Source organism: Momordica charantia (assembly GCF_013281855.1).
Source record: "Momordica charantia cultivar OHB3-1 chromosome 5 unlocalized genomic scaffold, Mcharantia_2.0 BLBB01000005.1, whole genome shotgun sequence".
NCBI lineage: Eukaryota > Viridiplantae > Streptophyta > Magnoliopsida > Cucurbitales > Cucurbitaceae > Momordica > Momordica charantia.
In genome coordinates, this window is record NW_028275163.1 from 7,991,724 (window position 1) to 8,012,329 (window position 20,606).

The following is a 20,606-nucleotide window of genomic DNA, read 5'->3' on the forward strand; positions in this document are numbered from 1 at the left end:
AATGAAAAACTAACTGTTACACCTACAATATGCATACAACTAATAGGCTCACCAATAAATTACACTTTATAGTCTCAAACAAATGCAAATATGCTTCATAATTACTAAATTATAGTCATCAATTAAATCTTCAGAGTAAAAGACTTTAACATGATGAATCAAAAGTCTACATCAATTACCTTCTTGTGCACTTGTTTTCATTTTGTGAAGCAGGTACACAAAAGATTATTTACAACCATAAAAGTTAGTCTAACAATGGATGAGATACCATGAAGAAGTTAAAAACTAATCTTCTTAGACAAAACTTGCCTACTGATTGCCCATTTTGGAGATTTTCAAATGTGTTTAAAAAAAGAAAAAGTTTTTGTCTCTCCCTCTTTTAGAGTCTCAACTCCCTTATGTCAAAATCTCAAGAGTTGGGCAGCATTGTATAACTCTTTTTTAAAACATATATACCTTTAAATAAATGCACTACAAAAATCATTGCAATCAAAGTTGTCAATCAATCAATGTGGCAAAGTACGGAAGAGTCAAATGGAGATAGAAATTTGTTGATGAAACTAAATAGAAACTAAATGCAATGGAACAAAGCACCAAACAATCAAATAAAATATTTATGATGAAATGAATAATTACCAATTTCAAATGCAAGTTTAGAAAGAGTAGAGCAATCGGGTCCACCAGTGAGCCAGAGAAGGAGAGAGTCGGAGTCTACAAAATAGTGAAACAACTGGACTTCCTCTAAATCCCCCACCCCACGTATATGTAATTTCAAATCCAACAAAATTTCCCCTTCCTATTTCTCACTCAAACCCTAGAGAGAAGCATAAGAAATTAACTAACTCGGTTTCAAGTACAAAAGGAAGAGGAAAAATGTTTAAAGAAAATATTTACCTCACGAGCGACTGACGGCAAGGAACGGCGGCCACAGACGGCGGATGGTGAGCAACGGACGAGGAACGAGATAGTAGGGAGAGGAAAGTCGATTTGGAGGGTGGGCGCAAATGAGGCAGAATGGTGGTGGGCAAAGAGCAGCAGCCACAGACGGGTGGACGACGGATGGCGGCGACAGTGCAGGGCTACGAACAGACGAACGGCGAGGAGTGGTTATGCTTGGGCGATGGCGATGAAAAATCGATTTGGGGGTGGGAATGTATGGGAGAGAGAAATGGACTTGGGGATTATTTTTAAAACACCATCTCCCTACGTGTTTACCAAAATCTTTTAAGTTAATTTAACTTTTTTTCTCTATTCTTTTTCTATATTTTGTAATTAAATTTGTATTTTCATTTTTCCAAGATTTATAATTTCAAATTGCAATCCTTCCTATTGAAATTATAAGCATTAATTAAATCTTTTTCAATGGAAGAAAAAAAAAAATCTATGAAATTCTCTTTGTAAAATTCTCTTGATTAAAATCCTTTGTCTAGAATGGATTAAAATTCTCTGGGTAAAATTCGCTAACTTAATTTATCTTGGTCCAACAAAATTAAACTTAAATTCTAATTTAAATCCTAACTTACCCAAAAATAAAACCCTAAATTTAGAAAATCTAAGGATTTAAATTATCAGCTTAGGGGAAAACCGAAAGCACAAATTAAATCTTAAAAGCAAACTAACCGAGAACGCGGGTCGTTACATTTAGGGTGAAAAAATAAAATAAAATAATGGAAATTGACCCATTCCTAAATATTTTTCTTTTAAAATTAAATAGAAATACAAAAATAATATTTATTTTGAATGGGATTCAAAATTTACTCGGAATTTCTACCCCCTAAATTTTAGGTTTTTATGTTTTGTTAACTAAAATTCTAACAATCCCTAAAAAAATAGTATATTCCATCAAATTAGCTTTAAAGATCTTTAAGTTAATTAATTACTTTTTCTTATCTACTTTTTCTCTATGTTTTTTAAACGTCACAAAAAAACTAACTTTTTGACGATCATTTCGTGACAGTTAGAAAAACGTCACGAAAAGTAAAAAATTCGGAATACTCCGTCATTTCCTGCCAAAAACGCGCCTCAACCTTTCGTGAATTTTTGACTTTAAATGTCACGAAAAACCAACTTTTGGACGACCATTTCGTGACGGTTAGAAAAACGTCACAAAAAGTCAAAAATTCGGAACACTCCGTCATTTCTCGCCAAAAACGCGCCTCAACGTTTTGTGACGTTTTTTAATAGTCACGAAAAACCAAATTTTTTACCACCATTTTGTGACAGTTAAAAAACGTCACGAAAGGTCAAATATCTAGAAATCTCCGTTTTTTCCTCCAAAAATACAGTTTTTGTCTATCGTGACGCATATTTTTATTTTGAACAGTATTTTACTGTTCATGAGCGTCACAAAAACCCATTTTTCTAGTAGTGAACTTTCATAATTGAAAAAATTCACACCTAAACTTTCCATTTTAAAAATGAAATCCTAAAAAAAAAATCTATTTTAACTGTCTCTCCGCTTTTCCTCCCCTCATGGTCTCACTTTCCCTCTTCATTCTCCCTCTGTACACGGGCGAAAAAGTTTTAGAAGCAATTCCTTTCATTTCAATTTTTCACGGTTGATCCAAAGTTGTATATAATTAAAGCACCAATAATCGCGTACTCTTTATTTCTCGTTCAATAAATTCTTGAGAAACCCAATTAATTTGATCCCAAAAAGTTGTGTTTAATCTTAAATTTTTCTTCTCAATTTTCTCAGCATCCAAACAGCTAGCTAGACTTGTTAGAGAAGAAATTCGAAAATGGCTGCACCAAGACAAAGGGTGAGGGTGTACCATTGAAGAAAATGAATATGTTAAAAACCCGAACGAAGAAGAAGTAATGGTGCTGGAAGTTGAAATTCAAAATCAGACTGTAAGCCATAAAAAATGGCCTTTCATCCTCCATGAACCAGCAATCCCTCCGAAAATAGAGAGAAAGCGATACTATGAGAGGAGGAAAAGGGGAAAGTCTTTAAAAAATATTTTTTTTGTTTAGGATGTAATTTTTAAAATGGAAAGTTTAAGGGTGAATTTTTTGGGTTATGAAAGTTTAGGGGTTTAATTTTTATAATTCAAATTTATGAGTACATATTTTCCACTTATAAAAGTTTAAGTGTTTAATTTTTACATTTATACAAATTTAAGGGTGAAATTACAACAATTAAAAGTTTAAGGGTGAAATTGCCAATCATCATACTATTTTTGCAATTTGCCATATATTTTTAAATGTATTCTTTCCTAGTGGAAATTGATGACCATTTCATAGATAATGTTTTAATAAATAATTAAATAAATATAGTAACTAATCAATGCACTTATTCTTGCTTAATTTTCATGGTTATTCTTTGAATTTTTCTACATATATTATTTTTTTTCATATATATCATTTCTTGTTTTTTGAGAAACATACATGTTTTTTAACCGATCCCGTTTTTTATATCTAAAATTTAAGAAACAATTCCAGAAAATGGCAAAATTTTGGAAACTAAAAAAGTAGTTTCATTCTTCCCATTTTGGTTTCTCTTCCTACCAAGGAGGGGTTTTAGCTTAAATATTATATCTTGTACCATGTTGTTTAAAATTGAGCTTCAGCCTACTGGTGCAAGTATATGCCCAAATTTCACAACCTCCACTATTACGAAGTTATATTCTCATATTAAGCAAATTGTTTTTTATTTTTCCTTTTTATATTTTCTTAAACATAAATATATTTTCTATCTTTTTATTTTTTTTAATTTGTTTCTTTATTTAAGTTTGTTATAGTTTGAACATCAATTTTTAAATGAAAAATATTTTAAAATTTTAGTCTTTATTTAAAGCTAATAATTTATTAAAAAAATTATATTGTAAATTATCTTTTTCTTAATGTATTATATTATCTTTTTCTCCCGACACACCAAAAAGGCGTCAGTATCGCTCACATTTACCAAATTTTATGAAAGCCACCGAGAATAATAGACAATAGAAGAAAACATCGATTTTTTCCCAATGTTTTTTTAATAGAGTCGGAAAAGTCTTCTTTCCTGACGCCTTTTTAATAGCATCGGAAAAAGTCGGTCAGTAAAATTTTAAAACCATAACGATGATCTTTTTTTGCCCAAGTAATTTCACACCGTCCCTCATCAAATTTTTTTCTTTCTTCTCTCCTCTCTTTCTCCTCTGTGTTTGCTGGCTGTCGTTTTCGCTCGCCTCCCGCCATTGCCATTCCTTGCCTGATTCAACTGCAACTCTTCACCTTTATCCCCCTCTACTCCTTACTTGATATCGCCGTCAAGAAATAAACTTAAGAACCTCGATCTAATGGAAAACCCAGAAGCATCGACGAATCCAATTGTAAACAAAAACTAGTATCGGTATTTGGGGATGTTATCTCTAGCCGATTTAATGCTTAATTAAATACCAGTATATTGATTAACTTTGTATACAATCAACTCCATTTCATTTTTGTTTTTCTCAATTCCTTGAATTTCTTGTAACAAACTGAAATGTGGGTATTGATAATTGTAGTGAAAGTTTATTTTGGATATTTCCATTGGTTTAATTTGATGATAGGTGTTATGAATTTGCATTCCTTTGTTGTCCTATCATTGAGAGAGGAACCTTGATTTTTAGCTTAGATTATACGTTTTTATTTTCTCTCTTTCTAGTTTCTGCAACAATTTATTTATGTTAGATTTTGAAACATTCTTGAGTGATGTTTATCCTATGTTTTTATGATGTAAATTATAGCAAAGATGTTAGTTTCACAGAATATCTTATTTTTGGTGGGTTAACCTTACTCTATGAGATCAGAACAAATTCGTATGTTGGTTTGTAAACTTGTCTTGTTTCATGTAAATTTTTGTTAGACCTTTAACTTAACATATTCCGGATTGTTTAATGAACTGGATCTACACTTATTATTGATAAACTTGCAACTTTCAAATACCAATTATCGTTATTATGCACCCGTTTTTTAATTAATGCTACTCTCTGTTTAATATTTATAAAAAAAAATCAATTATCTAGCAAAATAATAAAATCTTAAAGCTCAATTTAGAATTTGGAAATAAATATTAAAGCTCAATTTAGAATTTGGACCCTCAATATTTTAAAATCATATTGGTGTTAGTCATTGTGTACTTTTTTATATTTTGGAATCCTATGTTGAGAAGATCTCTCTTTTTAACTTTGAACCAAAATATCACAAGTTAAAGAAAAAACAATCACAATAAACATTATATTGAAATAGTAATTTTTGGTACTTTCTATTCAATTAATCGGTGTTCAATAATGAAGAGAGGATCAATATGCGATGATTTGGTTCGTTCATTAGTTTGCTAAAAAAATTTAGTCCGTAATATTTTGAAACAAAACTAACATGTGTAGTTCATAGCGTCTTAATAATCTCTAAAAGCATATCGTCACAGCATAGATAAAACTACTTATGCTTTAAATTTTATTTGTAAATTAGCTCGGGAGAATATTAGACTGCAAGCAAAGAAGTTTGTGCAAAAAATAAGCAAAGAAAATTTCCCAAAAAGTTGTGTTTAATCTTAAATTTTGCTTATCAATTTTCTCAGAATCCAAGCAGCTAGCTAGGCTTGATTAGAGTAGAAATTCAAAACCTATGGAGGCGAAAATGGCTGCACCAAGACAAAGGGTGTGAGTGTGTCATTGAAGAAAGTGAATATGTTAAAAACCAGAACGAGGAAGAAGTAATGGTGCTGGAAGTTGAAATTCAAAATCAGACTGTAAGCCATAAAAATGGCCTTTCATCCTCCATGAACCAGCAACCCTTCCGAAAATAGATATTGAAACTTTTTCGTGGATGTAAGAGGTAGAGGAGGGAGAACCATAGAGAGAGAAAGCAATACTATCAGAAGAGGAAGAGGGGGAAAGTATGTTAATTTTTTTTTTTAGGATTTAATTTTTAAAATGGAAAGTCGAGGAATTTTGTTAGTTATGAAAGTTTAGGGGTTTAATTTTTATAATTCAAAGTTTATGAGTACAAGTTTTCCACTTATAAAAGTTTAAGTGTTTAATTTTTACATTTATACAAATTTAAGGGTGAAATTGCAACAATTAAAAGTTTAAGGGTGAAACTATTTTTGCAATTTGCCCTATATTTTTAAATGTATTCTTTTCCTCGTGGGAATTCATGACCATTTCATAGATAATGTTTTAATAAATAATTAAATAAATATAGTCACTCATCAATGCACTTATTCTTGCTTAATTTTCATGGTTATTCTTTGAATTTTCTACGTATATTATTTTTTTAGGGTTTAGGGTCTACGATTTAGGATTTAGAGTTCATGGTTTTATATATTTATAAAAAATATATGAATATGAGTAACTTTGTAATCTTCATTTTCCAGTAGTCTCATTTCTTGTTTTTTTTTTTTGAGAACATACATGTTTGTAATCGATCCCATTTTTTATATCTAAAATTTAAGAAACATTTCCAGAAAATGGTAAAATTTTTGAAACTACAGAAAGTAGTTTTATTCCTCCCATTTTGGTTTTTCTTCCTAGTGAGGAGCGATTTTAGCTTAAATATTATATCTTGTACCCTGTTGGTTAAAATTAAGCTCTAGCGTACTGGTGCAAGTATATGCCCAAATTTCACAACCTCCACTGCTACGAAGTTAGATTCTCATATTAAGCAAATCGTTGTTTATTTTTTCCTTTTTATATTTTCGTAAACATAAATATATTTTCTATTTTTTAAATCTAAAAGTTTTTGAAATTTTTTTCTTTATTTAAGGTTATTATATTTTGAACTAAAAAAAGATCTATTTTTAAATGAAAAATATTTTAAAATTTTACTCTTTATTTAAAGCTAATAATTTATTTAAAAAAATTATATTAAAAATTATATTTTTTTCTTAATGTATTATATTATGCGAGTATATGCTATACCTTTTTATATTATATCTACTAAATTTCATTTTAACTAAAAATAAAAATAAACCAACTTGAGTTAAAGATATATGTAGCTGTTCAAGAGGTCGTGGATTCAAATGCCCAATGTTATATTTTTTAAAAGAAAAGTTATCAAACATTATTTTTTTTTTCTATTTTTTTTCAATAGAAATGGTTATCAAAGGTATTCCTATTTCTAGATTTTAAAAAAAAAATTAGAAACTAGAAACAGGAAATGAGATCAAAATGGAAAACAGTAAACAAGAATGTTACGAAACGAGTCCCTTAAGTTTCACTACAAGAATTTATTGTTTTCCCAACGAAATTATTCCCAACGTTAAAAATATCGTCGGGAGAAGTCAGTTTCTCCCGACGAAAATAAAATCGTGGGAACTTTCCACAAAAACGTTGGCAAAAAGTTTATATTTGCCAACGTTTTCTAAAGAATGTCGGCAAATATTCGATTTCTTCTGACGTTTAACAAAAAACATTGGGAATATGGGCAGATAAATTCAAACACTCCAGAGTTACCTAGTAAATATTTCGATGTTTGAATAGAAACGTGGGGCAAAGATCCCTTTTCCTAACGTTTTTACAAAAACATTGGGAGAATATCACTCATCCCCACGAATTCAATTTCTTCTGACGTTTTATAAAAAACGTTGAGAATATGGGCGGATAAATTGAAACACACCAAAGTTACACAATAAATATTTCGACATTTTAATTAAAACGTGGGGCAAAGATTTCTTCTCCCGACGTTTTTACAAAACGTTGGGAGAAGATCACTCATCCCCACGTTTTATCGAAAACGTGAGAGAAGTAACTTTATCCCAACGTTTTACAAAAACGTTCGAATAACATAATGTATCGCAGCGTTTTATTAAAATATTACAATAAGGAATCTTATACCAACGTTTTGTGTAAAAACGTTGGAATCAGTTCGCGCATCATTTTATTAAAAGCATCAATATATAGGCTATTTCATCCACGTTTTGCAATAAATGTCGGGAATATGGCTTGATAAGTTCAAACATACCAAAATAATGTGTTAAATATTCCGACATTTTAATAAAACGTGAGACAAGTAACCCTTCCCTTGACGTTTTTACAAAAATATTGGGAAAAAAAAGTTATCAAACATTATTTTTTTTAATTTTTTTTTTCAAATAGAAATTGTTATCAAACGTATTCCTGTTTCTAGATTTAAAAAAAATTAGAAACTAGAAACTGGAAATGAGATCGAAATGGATAACAGTAAATCAGAATGTTACGAAACGAGTCCCTTAAGTAATTTCCTTTTTATGGGAGTGAAATGGACATCACACCATAATCAACTCTATTATTTTAAAATTTTAAACCAGTTTCTATATTGTTACATATCAATATATCATTAAATTTACTCTAACTTAAGCTTTTGAGTTGATTGATCATTTAATCATATAAATTAACATCCTATCAGAGTCAGAGGTGTTATGTAATTATATGATTAAATTTATCTTAATCCGACAACTTACCATAAAATTATAAAAGAAACTCAGAATTCATACGACATAGTACATAGAAAGTAACATTACAGATTCAAACGTACATTAATTTTAATACATTACATAACTAAAACTGAGAGTAACGATACATGAGCTAGCGCTTGAGCTAGCGCTTTTATTATTGCAGGACTCACAATTTCAAGTTGAAGTAGAGATGGGAAACCATATAAAATCAGTGAGCGGCATAATATGGCAGATGGGGAAGGTTCCTGGTACGGTGTTGAGCACTTTAAACGAGGGATGTTTTGGGTTCCATTCCGATGTATCCATGTGGCAAACGGCCAGAGCTTGGACCCGGTCTCCATTTTCGCCTTCCATTGGAAATTGCAGCAGCTTAGTGTCTCCAAATCGTGAATGGCAATAGCGAATTACATAAGGATAGCGCAATGCGTGGCAAGCAAAGTACTTAGAGACTTTGATTTCATTAGGCATTTGGAGGAGAGTGTAGTTCTGGAGATTGGTGTGGAATTTGGTGAGAAGGGTAGTGGCAAGATATTTGACACTACTGGACTTGCCTCCAAAGCCCAAGGCAGAGCTAACGAAGTCTACCATGGATTTCATGGAGGTAGTGCAAAACTTGGTCTCTCCTTCGACGGGTTCGCGTTCACATAAACGGAGTGCATTTTCCACAATTTGGGCTTCGGAGGAGTCTGAGGGAAAAGAAAAAAAATTGAGAATTTGAGGGAGTTGTTTGAGTGAAAAAGGGATTGAATCAGCGATTTCTTTGGACAAAGATGGAGTGGTTGAGGGGTCATTTTGATGTAAATAGAATGGGAATTTTTTGCCTAATTTCAAATCATTGATGGTGAAGTAAAGCATGTCCTTCATGTTATGCTCCGTGGGGTTAATCTCTTGAGAACCATGTCCGGTGACCATTCTTATGATTGGATTTTTTAAAGATGTGGGAGATGATCGTTCCATTTTATAGCCAAGTAAAGCATTGTCAGTACTTGATTCAAGCTCAATTGGTTGATGCTCTATATTCTTAATGGAATTTGGTTTTTTCTGAAAGAATGTGGGAGATGATCGTTCCATTTTATAGACAAGTAAAGCATTGTCAGTGCTTGGTTCAAGCTCTATTGGTCGAGGCTCTACAGCTTTAATGGAAGCTGATTTTTTCTGAAAGAATGTGGGAGATGATCGTTCCATTTTATAGCCAAGTAAAGCATTGTCAGTGCTTGGTTCAAGCTCCATTGGTTGAGGCTCTATATTCTTAATGGAAGCTGGTTTTTTCTCAAAGAATGTGGGAGATGATCGTTCCATTTTATAGCCAAGTAAAGCATTGTCAGTGCTTGGTTCAAGCTCCATTGGTTGAGGCTCTATATCCTTAATGGAAGCTGGTTTTTTCTCAAAGAATGTGGGAGATGATCGTTCCATTTTATAGCCAAGTAAAGCATTGTCAGTGCTTGGTTCAAGCTCTAATGGTGTAGGTTCTAGATCCTTAATGGAAGCTAGTTTTTTATGAAAGAATGAGGGAGATGAATGTTCCATTTTATAGGCAAGTAAAGCATTGTCAGTGCTTGATTCAAGCTCTATTGGTTGAGCCTCGATAGCTTTAATGGAAGTTGGCTTTTTCTGAAAGAATGTCGGAGATGAACGTTCCATTTTATAGGCAAGTAGAGCATTGTCAGTGCTTGGTTCAAGCTCTAATGGTGTAGGCTCTAGATCCTTAATGGAAGCTAGTTTTTTCTGAAAGAATGTGGGAGATGAACGTTCCATTTTATAGGCAAGTAAAGCATTGTCAGTGCTTGGTTCAAGCTCCATTGATTGAGGCTCTATATCCTTAATGGAAGTTGATTTTTCCTGAAAGAAGGTGGGAGATGATCGTTCCATTTTATAGAAAAGTAAAACATTGTCAGTGACTGGTTCAAGCTCTATTGGTTGGGGCTCTATAGCTTTAATGAAAATCGGTTTTTTCTGAAAGAATGTGGGGGATGATCGTTTCATTTTATAGGCAGGTAAAGCATTATCAGTGCTTGGTTCAAGCTCCTTAATGAAAAGCTTTTCACTTCCAATAAAAAGTGGCTTTAAATTAGGCAATGACTCATCTTCCATCACATTTTTGTACCAATTATCTTTCAATTCTTTTCTGGACTCTGTGGTACTCGCAAACTAAAACATCCAATCACAAAGAAGAAAAGAAAGGGTTAGAGAATTGCATAATATTTGCATAATTAAACTGGACAAATATGATAATTTCACATACATAAAAAAAATTTAGATGAGGAAATTGGGAAAGGTTGGTTACCATGACCAAGAGAAGCGAGAAGATCATGAGAGTGATGCACAGAGGGAGCTTCATATCGAACGAAAATAAAGTGAGTTTTTTTTCCTGTTTGGGTGATGAATTTGATAGGAACATATTCTTAATCCAATTTATCAAGGCATATATATAGGGTTACGCTGCTAGTGTGATAGTAGTAATTTAGTAGTGAAGCTGAAGCATGCATGAATATTGGATAACCTTGAACAGAGTAATGGAGGTATGTGTAAAGACAAACATTGGAATCCATTGAAGATAAACATGGTCTGTTTGCAAAAAAACAAATTATAATTGGAAAGAATCTTAAAGTGAAATTTAAATTATAACAAACACCACATAAATTGAAGAGAGTAATCAATATGTACACTTGTGCAGACATTGGAATCCATGTGTCGAGCGACGTGCCAAGTATTGATGGTGTGGCATATGTATACTGTGACGTATCCATGTGGCAACCGGCTACCACCTCGATCCGGTCGTCGGCCGGTGGGTTTTGTCACTTCAGATTTTTGAAAATAAAACAAAATTAATATTGCCCCATTTGTGGTACTGAGGTTGTGGCTGGTGCATGTATATTGTGCTTCGACCTCGTCGCCGATTAACTACTGGGTGGATAAATATGTAGATGCAGGATTAAGTTTTGTCTTGGCATGCCTTTTTTTGTTTTAAATTTTATTTTATAAACATTATCACTTCCAATCAGCTTAGTTTGTTCTTTTTTATAATTAATGGAATTACAACGAAGAAGAATGGAGAAGAAAAATACAGGTGGGTGGGGTGCTGCAAAGTAAGGAATGAAAACATCTAGATAAGAAAAACAAAACATACTCACAAGAGAAGAGAATGAGTGGAGAGAAAAAATCCATTAGATAAAGATAAAAAAATAATTTCTATATTTTTTTTAAAAGCAGCAGGGCGTGGTTTTCAATGCTGCTGCATGCATGGCAGAGTGTATAATGCAGTCTTTTTTTAAAAAAAAAAAAACTAATCTTTGCTGACCCTAGTATATTGGCATATATTTTTAATTTTGTTTCTTAATAAATACTCAATTGAGAAATCCAACTTTGAATCGAAAAAAATTGATTTGTTGTTTTTTTCTTTCCATACATTAATGTTTTAATATAAAACTAAAAAAAAATTAGATTCTAATTTTTTTTTCATTTTATAGTCGAAGTTCAAAAAATTTAAAATAATATCTCTTCAATTTACTTAGTTAATTTAATGTTAACATAACAAGTTCACTATACTAATAAGTAGTTCTCTCGCTAGCAACATAACACTTTAAGTAGATTAGTTAATTAAAGACAAGCGGAGTAGAGAAAATATTTTGTTAGGACCGAACGAGGAGAAGAGAAAAGCCAGAACGAAATTCCTTTCTAGGGCAAGACAACTCTGACCCGAAAGCAAGCAGAAAAACAATGAAGAAAAAGGAAAGAAGAGATATGCACACAGATTTAAGTGGTTGAGTCACATAAGGACCTACATCCACTGAGAAGGACAGCAAATCTTTCACTAATCAGGTAAGTATTTTCAAGTACAGAGTACATAGCTATTTCTTTTGGGTTATTTATACATTGTTAGAATGAAATACCCTTTAGGTAAAGTTTACCCAACTTGCACACGGTTTCAACACTGTAAAACACCACACCATTTCTGAACATAAAACATAACTAATATTGTCCAATTCGTGTGGTACTGAGGTTGTGGCTGGCAGATGTAAGTTGTGCCTCGACATCATCGCCGGTCAACTATTGGGTGTGTAAAAGTATAGATGCAGGGTTAAGTTTTGTCTTGAAACGCTTTTTTGGGATTTAAATTTTATTTTATAAATATTATCGATTCTAATTAGCTTAGTTTCATCCTTTTTCTTTTTTATTAAAGAAATTACTGTTATATTTATAATTAGTATGTTGTAGGGATGAGCCTAAGTCGATTTTTGGTTGACGTCGATGTCAAAAACCGACCTAGTCGATTCCTCAATATGGAAACTGACTTTCTCTGTTATGTTAGCTTGCACCGACCTGGTTCGATCGGTCGGTTCGTTGGTTTTTGTAATTTTTTTTCGTGAAGATTCCAACGTTGGAGAGGTGGCCAGAACTCTACGCGAAACAAAGCAGAAAAAAGTTGGGGGGTGGGGGGCGGCGGATTTTTGTGAAATGAAGAAGATGAATGGAGATGCAAGAAAAAGGATGAAGAAGAAAAAAAATAAAAGAGAATGTGTGGAGAGAAAACTATTAATAAAGATTAAAAAATAATAATAATAATTTAATTTAATTTAATTTAAAAAAATACGAAAACCAACCATCATTAAATGGTTGCACGGATTTCAATGCTGCCTGCTGCTGTTGTGCAGCAGCCGCATGGCAGACTCCACCATGCATGCAGTCTGTCGTTTTTTTCTCTTTTTTTTTAATAAACAAAATTAAATTAATTCATTGTTTTAAAGAAATTACCATCCATTAGAGCATTTAGACGTAAAAAGGTATTTTTGAATTAGAAAAATACTAAAATAATTGTGGTTTTGAAATTTATTATATTAGTACGAGAAATAAAATATATACAAAAGAAGTAATGTATTCCACAAATGTAACTTGTATAATTCTTAACCTGATGAAACCATTGAAAGATAATTTATTAAACCTATGAAAAAACTATTATTAATAGGAAAACATGATATCTAGGTCAATTAAGTTATGTGCTCTTTAAATTAGTGTAACAATTAATGGTTTTACTTGTTCATGCTCATTATTGCGTGAGAAATCTCCAAACAAAATGGTCCAAAGTGTATTTTAATTAAAAAAAAAATAGAAATTGTCTTTAGTGAAGCATAATACATATGATATTTCATAAATGTCCAATTTTAAAATATCTATAAATCTAGATTTTTACGATTTAAAACTTTTTCCTTAATTGTCCTCAGTAAATGTCAATCAATTATATTTATAATTATCTATAATCTATTTACAGTACGGTTGTGAAAAAAACGTTTTATGAATAATGTTGACCTTTCCTTCTTTTGTAATATCGAAACCGTTGCTCGTTTTGGGCTCTAATATCATATTAATATTCATGGGTTTCATCTCCTCATGCCCCCCTCAAGATCGTGTTTCTGGACCGATTGTTCGTTTGAGAGTTTTGGGCTATGATAGTATATTAATATTCATGGGGTTACATCTTAAAACCAATTGGCTATTAGAGGGGTAGCATGCCAATTATAATCAGGTCCATTTTCTTTTCCATATGGTATCCTTAACACTCATTAACTTTTAATCTCTTTCCCAGCTATCTAAATTTTTAAAACATTATTATATCTCTTAAATTTGTTAACAATTTATTAATAATTAATAATTAATATGATAAATTTAAAATATTATTTTCTAACAAAATGATATTTTAAATATATTTCTATCTTTTATTTTTATTAGTTTAAATGGTAAGAGAAAATTTAAATATTATTACCTTTAAATTTCCTACTTTCTACCACTATACTTTTCCTCTTTCATTAGCATAGCTAAATTGGAATATGATGACTCAGCATCAAGAAAGTAAGCCCCAACCTTGATTGAATTAGGCTTCGCAGTGTCGTGAATCAATCAAAAAGCTTATTGATTTAATTCATCCCATTTCATTTGGGCGGGAGGGAGGCTGAGTCACCCATGAGAAGATTGAGCTAACATGAGAGGTAAGTTCGATGTTTTAGGAAAAACTCTTTCTAAAATAAGACAAAAATTCTTCAACGGAATAAGAAACGTCGAGAAGATCGACGAATCTGAGAGAGGGATCCAGAATCTGAGCAAGTGACTGGAAGAGAAGCAACTGGTCCGATTGCTGATCTTCTGGAGTAAAAGTGGTTCGATTTCCTATCATTTTTTACACTAATTTGTTCTATTTTTTTTTCTATACATATTTTCTTTCTTTAGTTCATTGTGGTTTCTAGATTTAGTGATAGAATACTAATATTTTTAATATTCTTTTTAAAGTGTTGTTTAGCAATTGTTGATCATTGTGTGTACCTTACAAGCATTTGTCAGTTTGATCACAAACATCGGTAAAAAGTAAATATATTTTGTAAAAAAATATATGATAATATATGTCTTGAATTTGTTCTTCACTATTGCTATTTTAAATTTGGACTATTTTATAGTCAATCTTAATATCATGAAATTTTTTATTTTAAATGTTTTATCTATTTAATCATTTTTAGATTTTCTGTGAAAGAAAAATTATCCTATCAATTAATATTGTGATATGCTTTCGATGAACAATAAATAATATTTTTTATGAATGTAAAAAAATAATTTTACTAGAACAAATATACCTTTTTCTAAAAATATTTTATTTAAAATAAAAAAATTAAAAATAATATGTATCATCATAATTAGAACTTTGTTTGAAAGTAAATTTCATTGCTAGACACACAATAATAATATTATTAAGGTATTATAAAATAATAAAGAACGATTTAATGACCAACTAAAAGAGAGGTTGGATTCTAGAAATTAATAATTCATAATTTTGTATTTGTACATCATTGTTATGATTGCAAATAATAATAATAATTAATAATAATATAAAAAATATAAATTTAATAATATAAATAATAAATTACTTTTTCAGTATATATTTTTAAATTATACTTATTTCTGACTGTTTCTAAAATATGAAAAAAAAACAAATTAAAAGTTAAAAACTAAATTTATCCAACAACAAATTTGTAAAGAGTATAATCAAATTTGTTATTTTCTTAAAATAAAATAAATTAGAATAAGTATAATGTGCAAGCTATAATGACCTTGTTTTTTTATCTAATAAACTACCTTCCATCTACAATCAAAATATTTACTTTTAAAATTCGTAACTTTTCATTTGAAAATTATTAATTATATTTATAGTAAAAGGTTAAATAAATATAATCTTTTAATTTAAAATATATATTTTATAAAACAGTCCTTAATTTAAAAAAATTACTAAATAATTATTACAAACCCGCCATCATGCACACAAATAATTTTAATGATCACTAATATCTTTAGATAAATTTTAAATTATTATTATTTTAAATATAAAATAAACTAAATCATTCTACTTCCCATAATCAAAATATTTATTTTTAAAATTCATAACTTTTTATTTATAAAAAATAATTATATTTATTGTTAAAGATTTAAACAAATTTAATAATTTTAATTTAAAACCTAATTTTCTAATAAAACTATAATTTTGTTAAAAAAAATATATATTATGTAATAATCTGAATGTTATACATATATATTGTGTAAAAGAATCTATTATAAAATTATTGTAAAATTTAATATAACATTTGGTTTTTCAAATCCAATTGTGTGTAAAATTTTAAAACACTTCAATATTTAATTTTGTTATTTTCATATTTATGTAATTTTTTTATTATAAAATTGAGTATAAGTATTTAACTCAACGTATATAAAGTAATTGATTCAATAAAATTGATGAACTATTTATTTTAATAATTATTAATAAACTTTAATAAATAATTATCAAATTATATCGAAAAATGACTTACTATTTTATAGATAATTTTTTTTTATAAATATAAATTAGTATAGTATTTAATAGATGTTCTAACTTTTTAAAAATTAGAAATTACATTAATATATAATGAAATAATATTTAAAAAACCATAAGCAAGTCACGTATTATAATACTAGTATTTTAAAATATATTATTTTCTAGTGAAAATTGATGACAATCTCATACAAATATTTACATTAATAATTAAATGTTAATATTTTAATGAATAATTAAACAAATATAGTACCTAATCACTGCACTTATTCTTGCTTAAATTTCTCCCAATTCTTCTTTGAATGTTTGGGCGTATAATATTTTTTTTAGGAATTAGAGTCTAATTTGTTGGATTTAGAGTTTAGGGTTTTATTTATTTATTAAAAACATATGAATTTGAGTAACATGATAATCTTAATTTTCCAGCAGTCTCGTTTTTTCAGACATGCTTTGTAACCCATCTCATTTTATAACTAAATTTTGAGAAACATTTTGGGAAAAGGGCCAAATTTTGAACATCTTCTTTGTGGTTCAAGCTAGATTCTCATCTTAAGCAAAGCGTGTTTATTTTTTCTTTTCATATCTTCTTAAATAAAAATATATTTTCTATTTTTAAAATTTAAAATATTTGAAAAGATTTTTATAAATATTTACAAATCTAGATTTCTAAGATTTAAATAAGTTTTTTTTTTCTCTCATATTGTCCTAAATAAATGTCACTGCACAAGAATTTAGAGCTACGGCGACGCCACTTCTCCTCATGCACCAAAAAAACGTCGATATTACTCACATTTACCAACTTTTTTGAAAGGCGTTGAGAATAATAGACAATAGAAGAAAACATAGAATTTTTCCCTATGCTTTTTTAATAGCATCGGGAAAAGTCCTCTTTCCCGACGCGTTTTTTATAGCATCAGGAAATGTTCGTTAGTAAAATTTCAAAATCCTAACGATGTTCTTTTTCTCTCCCAGTCATTCCACACTACTCCTGATCTTCGAAAATTTTTTGATTTCTTCTCTCCCCTCCTCTTCTATGTTCGTTGGCCGTTGTTTTCACTTGGCTCCTATCATTGTTGCTCTTTGCCTGCTTCAGTTGCAACTCCTCACCTTATGCTCCTCTACTCCTTGCTTGCTACCGCCATCAAGAAATAAACTTAAGAACCTCAATCTAACGAAAAATCCAGAAGCAATGATGAGCCAACTACGAACAACAACAAGTAGAGGGGATTAGATATGTTCTTTCCAGCCGATTTGATGCTTAATTAAAAATCAGTAGATTGAATAACATTGTATACAATAAACCCAATTTCATTTTACATTTTTGTTTTTGCTTCCATTTGTTGAATTTCGTATAAAAAACTGAAACGCGGGTTTTTATAATTTTAGTGAAAGTGTATTTTGGATAGGGTGAATTTTGGTGATAGATATGGTTGTATATTTGCATTCCTTTGTTGTTCTATCATTGGGAAATCAGCCTTGATTTTGAACTTGAATTATATGTTTTGACTTTCCTTCTTTCTAGTTTCTACAACAATTTATTTATGTTAGATGTGGAAGCATTCTTGAATTATGCTTATCATATATTTTTATGATGTCAATTATAACAAAGATATTAGTCTCACATGATATTTATTTTTGGTGTGGGTTAATCTTACTCTATGAGACCAAAACAAATTTCAGTGTTGTTTGTAAAAGCAAGTCCTCCTTCACGTAAATTTTTGTTAGACCTTCACTTAACACATTATAAGGGATTGCCTAATGAAGTGGATCTATTCTTATTATTGATTAACTTGCAACTTTCAAATATCAATTATCCTGCCAAAGCCAGCATAGTTTAGTGGTAATTGACATATATATTCCAACCAAGAGGTTTTTAGTTGGATCTCCACCCCCACATGTTGTACTAAAAAAAATATCAATTATCCTTATTTTGTACCCATTTCAAAACTTTTGATTAATGGTACTCTCTATTTCCTATTTATATGAAAAAATCAATTATCTTTCAAAATATAAAGTCTTAAAGCTCAGTTTAGAATTTGGAAATATAATCTTAAAGCTCAATTTAGAATTCGGACTCTCAATATTTTAAAATCATGTTGTTAGCCATGGTGTACTTTTCTATACTTTAAAATCCTGTGTTGAGAAGATCTCACTTAACTTTGAACCTAAATCTCACAAGTTAAAGAAAAAACAATAACATGAGAAGTAGTGACATTTGATTGAAATGGTAATTTTTGGTGCCTTCTATTCAAATTATTCTTGTTCAATAATCTTTTCCCATATTTTTTCTTCAAGTGGATCAATATGGATAATAATTCGATTCGATTATTAGTTTGCTAAAACGAGTTAGTCTCTAGTATTTCGAAACAAAACTGTATTGTATAGCCTTAATAACCTTTGAAAGCATATTGTCATAGCAAAACAAAGACTACTTATATGCTTTAAAGCTTATTTGTAAATTAGCTTTGGAGCATATTAGACCGAGCGCAGAAGTTTGTGAAAAAAATAAGGAAAGAAATTTCCCCATTCTTTCTATCTTTCATATTTTAACTAATATTTTAGAGTTTGATACGTGCTTTTTTTTCTGGGTAGGTCTTACAATTTTATTTGAACACTCATTTTAACTTAATTATGGTTCTTTTTTGACTTTTTAATCTTTGTGAATGAGTAATTTAAGAGAGGTAGAAGAATATATATAATATGGTCTTATATATATAAATTGCTTAAGATATTAGATTTTAAAAAATTGTTTGCTTGAAGACTCGAGGTATTTTTTTTTACTTATTTTGGCTACTTTGATATTTCTAGGGTGCACAGATGGTTGAGAGTCATTTGAAGTTTGGGGGGCTTGGGTTAAATGCATTAGGGCCGCTCTTAAGGTATGTTCAATTTCATTTTTGCCTAAAAAATACCCTTAGGCTCTTAGTCCTAATTTAGATACTTTGTGATTTTTGTAGTGGATGGTTTATAATCATTTGAAGTTACTTGTGGGATAAAATCAAATAGTTATGTAAGAGATTTTAAGACACTTATGTAACTTTGGGAGTTGGGGTGTTAGGACTACTACATTCAGCTCGCTTAGGAGTATCTAGAAGTAAATTTTGACTAGCACAGCTCACTTGGCCACTTTTTAGCCACTATTTTTGTTTTTTTTTTTGGCAACTTTCCACGTTTATTATCTCACTTTGTTTTTTTTTAAACACTTTCATATTATTCCTTTCATTCTTTCAGGTGTGTAGATGTGTAGTCTTGAAGGCTCATTTTAAAAAAATGCAGACGTAGAAGAAGATCTGAAGGCTTTTAGGATTACTTATTTCATTTTTCGTGTATTTTGAAACTTTCTAGATTGTAATGAAGAATGTATACAAATTTTTTGTGTAAAGATATTTGTGTTAGATTTAATAAAATTAATTTCGATAAAATAAAGACATAATCTGTGACTATTTGAATGACCCTATAAATTGAGTCCTGTGCGTGAAGCGCTGCATTCACATATCGATATACCTGTCCTATCCTGGGAGACAATTTTTCATGAAACCTGAGCACCATAGACGGAACAAAATTGTCTTAAGGAAATAATACTAATGTTGGGTTCAGATTTGTTAATTTTGTGTTTCCTTAATTTCTCTACATTTTATCTCCGTCAATCTTAAGACAATTTTGCTTTTTATATTTTATTTTGTTTCCAATCTTCGCTACAATCATGCACTATGTTTTTTTGGTTTGAAACAAACGCATTATTTATTTAAGTTGTCACAATTTCATTCTCTAGTTATGAAATTTTGTGATCTCAATTTTGTTAATCACATTTTATTGATATTTTGCAATTTTATACTCATAATCTCATTCATTGATTTGTCATGTGGCATGAGTTTATCTTTTTTTATTGATATGTGCTTAACATTTGTACCTAGTAATTTCATTCAATTGATCAATTTTGTAGTATTGGTGTGTTTGTTATATCAATCGGTTCTAGTGGTTGGTTCTGTTTAATACTCTATTGAATATGCATCATAGAACACAAGTGTGTTTGTCTAAAAGCCACCCAAATTTGTATCTTGAACCTAGTGTTTTAAATTTAAACTCGAGATTTGTAAATATTTTGATTTAGTGAGTCATTCTATATTTTGTGTTGACAACATGCAAATATATACTTTGGTGGTATTAGTATATATCACATAGTTCAATACTGGATATATTATCTACACATCTCGAGTTTTTAGATTCATGAGAGTTTTGGTTTCATTATTGAGAATGAGTGTGAATGCAATTACGTGCCGAGTAATTACTCTATAGTAGTTTCATATTTTATATGAAATTAAGTTCACCGACACGGTTAAATGATTGAACTGAATATATAGTTAA

General features: G+C 30.0%; 1 protein-coding gene and 1 long non-coding RNA gene across 2 annotated transcripts; one reads left to right on the top strand and one right to left on the bottom strand.

The window, feature by feature from the left end:
• Positions 1–8,411: 8,411 nt before the first annotated feature.
• Positions 8,412–10,843, bottom strand: LOC111025850 (uncharacterized). Its single transcript, XM_088123977.1, has 2 exons — positions 10,683–10,843; positions 8,412–10,546 (listed from the first exon to the last, which is right to left on the bottom strand). Exons 1-2 carry the CDS (start codon positions 10,794–10,796, stop codon positions 8,573–8,575), a joined length of 2,088 nt encoding a protein of 695 aa, XP_087980103.1. The 5' UTR covers positions 10,797–10,843; the 3' UTR covers positions 8,412–8,572.
• An 898-nt stretch (positions 10,844–11,741) lies between these two features.
• On the top strand, positions 11,742–19,827 carry LOC148211222 (uncharacterized). Its single transcript, XR_015790816.1, has 3 exons — positions 11,742–14,547; positions 19,050–19,120; positions 19,473–19,827. It is a non-coding gene; the product is annotated as an uncharacterized LOC148211222 (long non-coding RNA).
• The last annotated feature ends 779 nt before the right edge of the window (positions 19,828–20,606 follow it).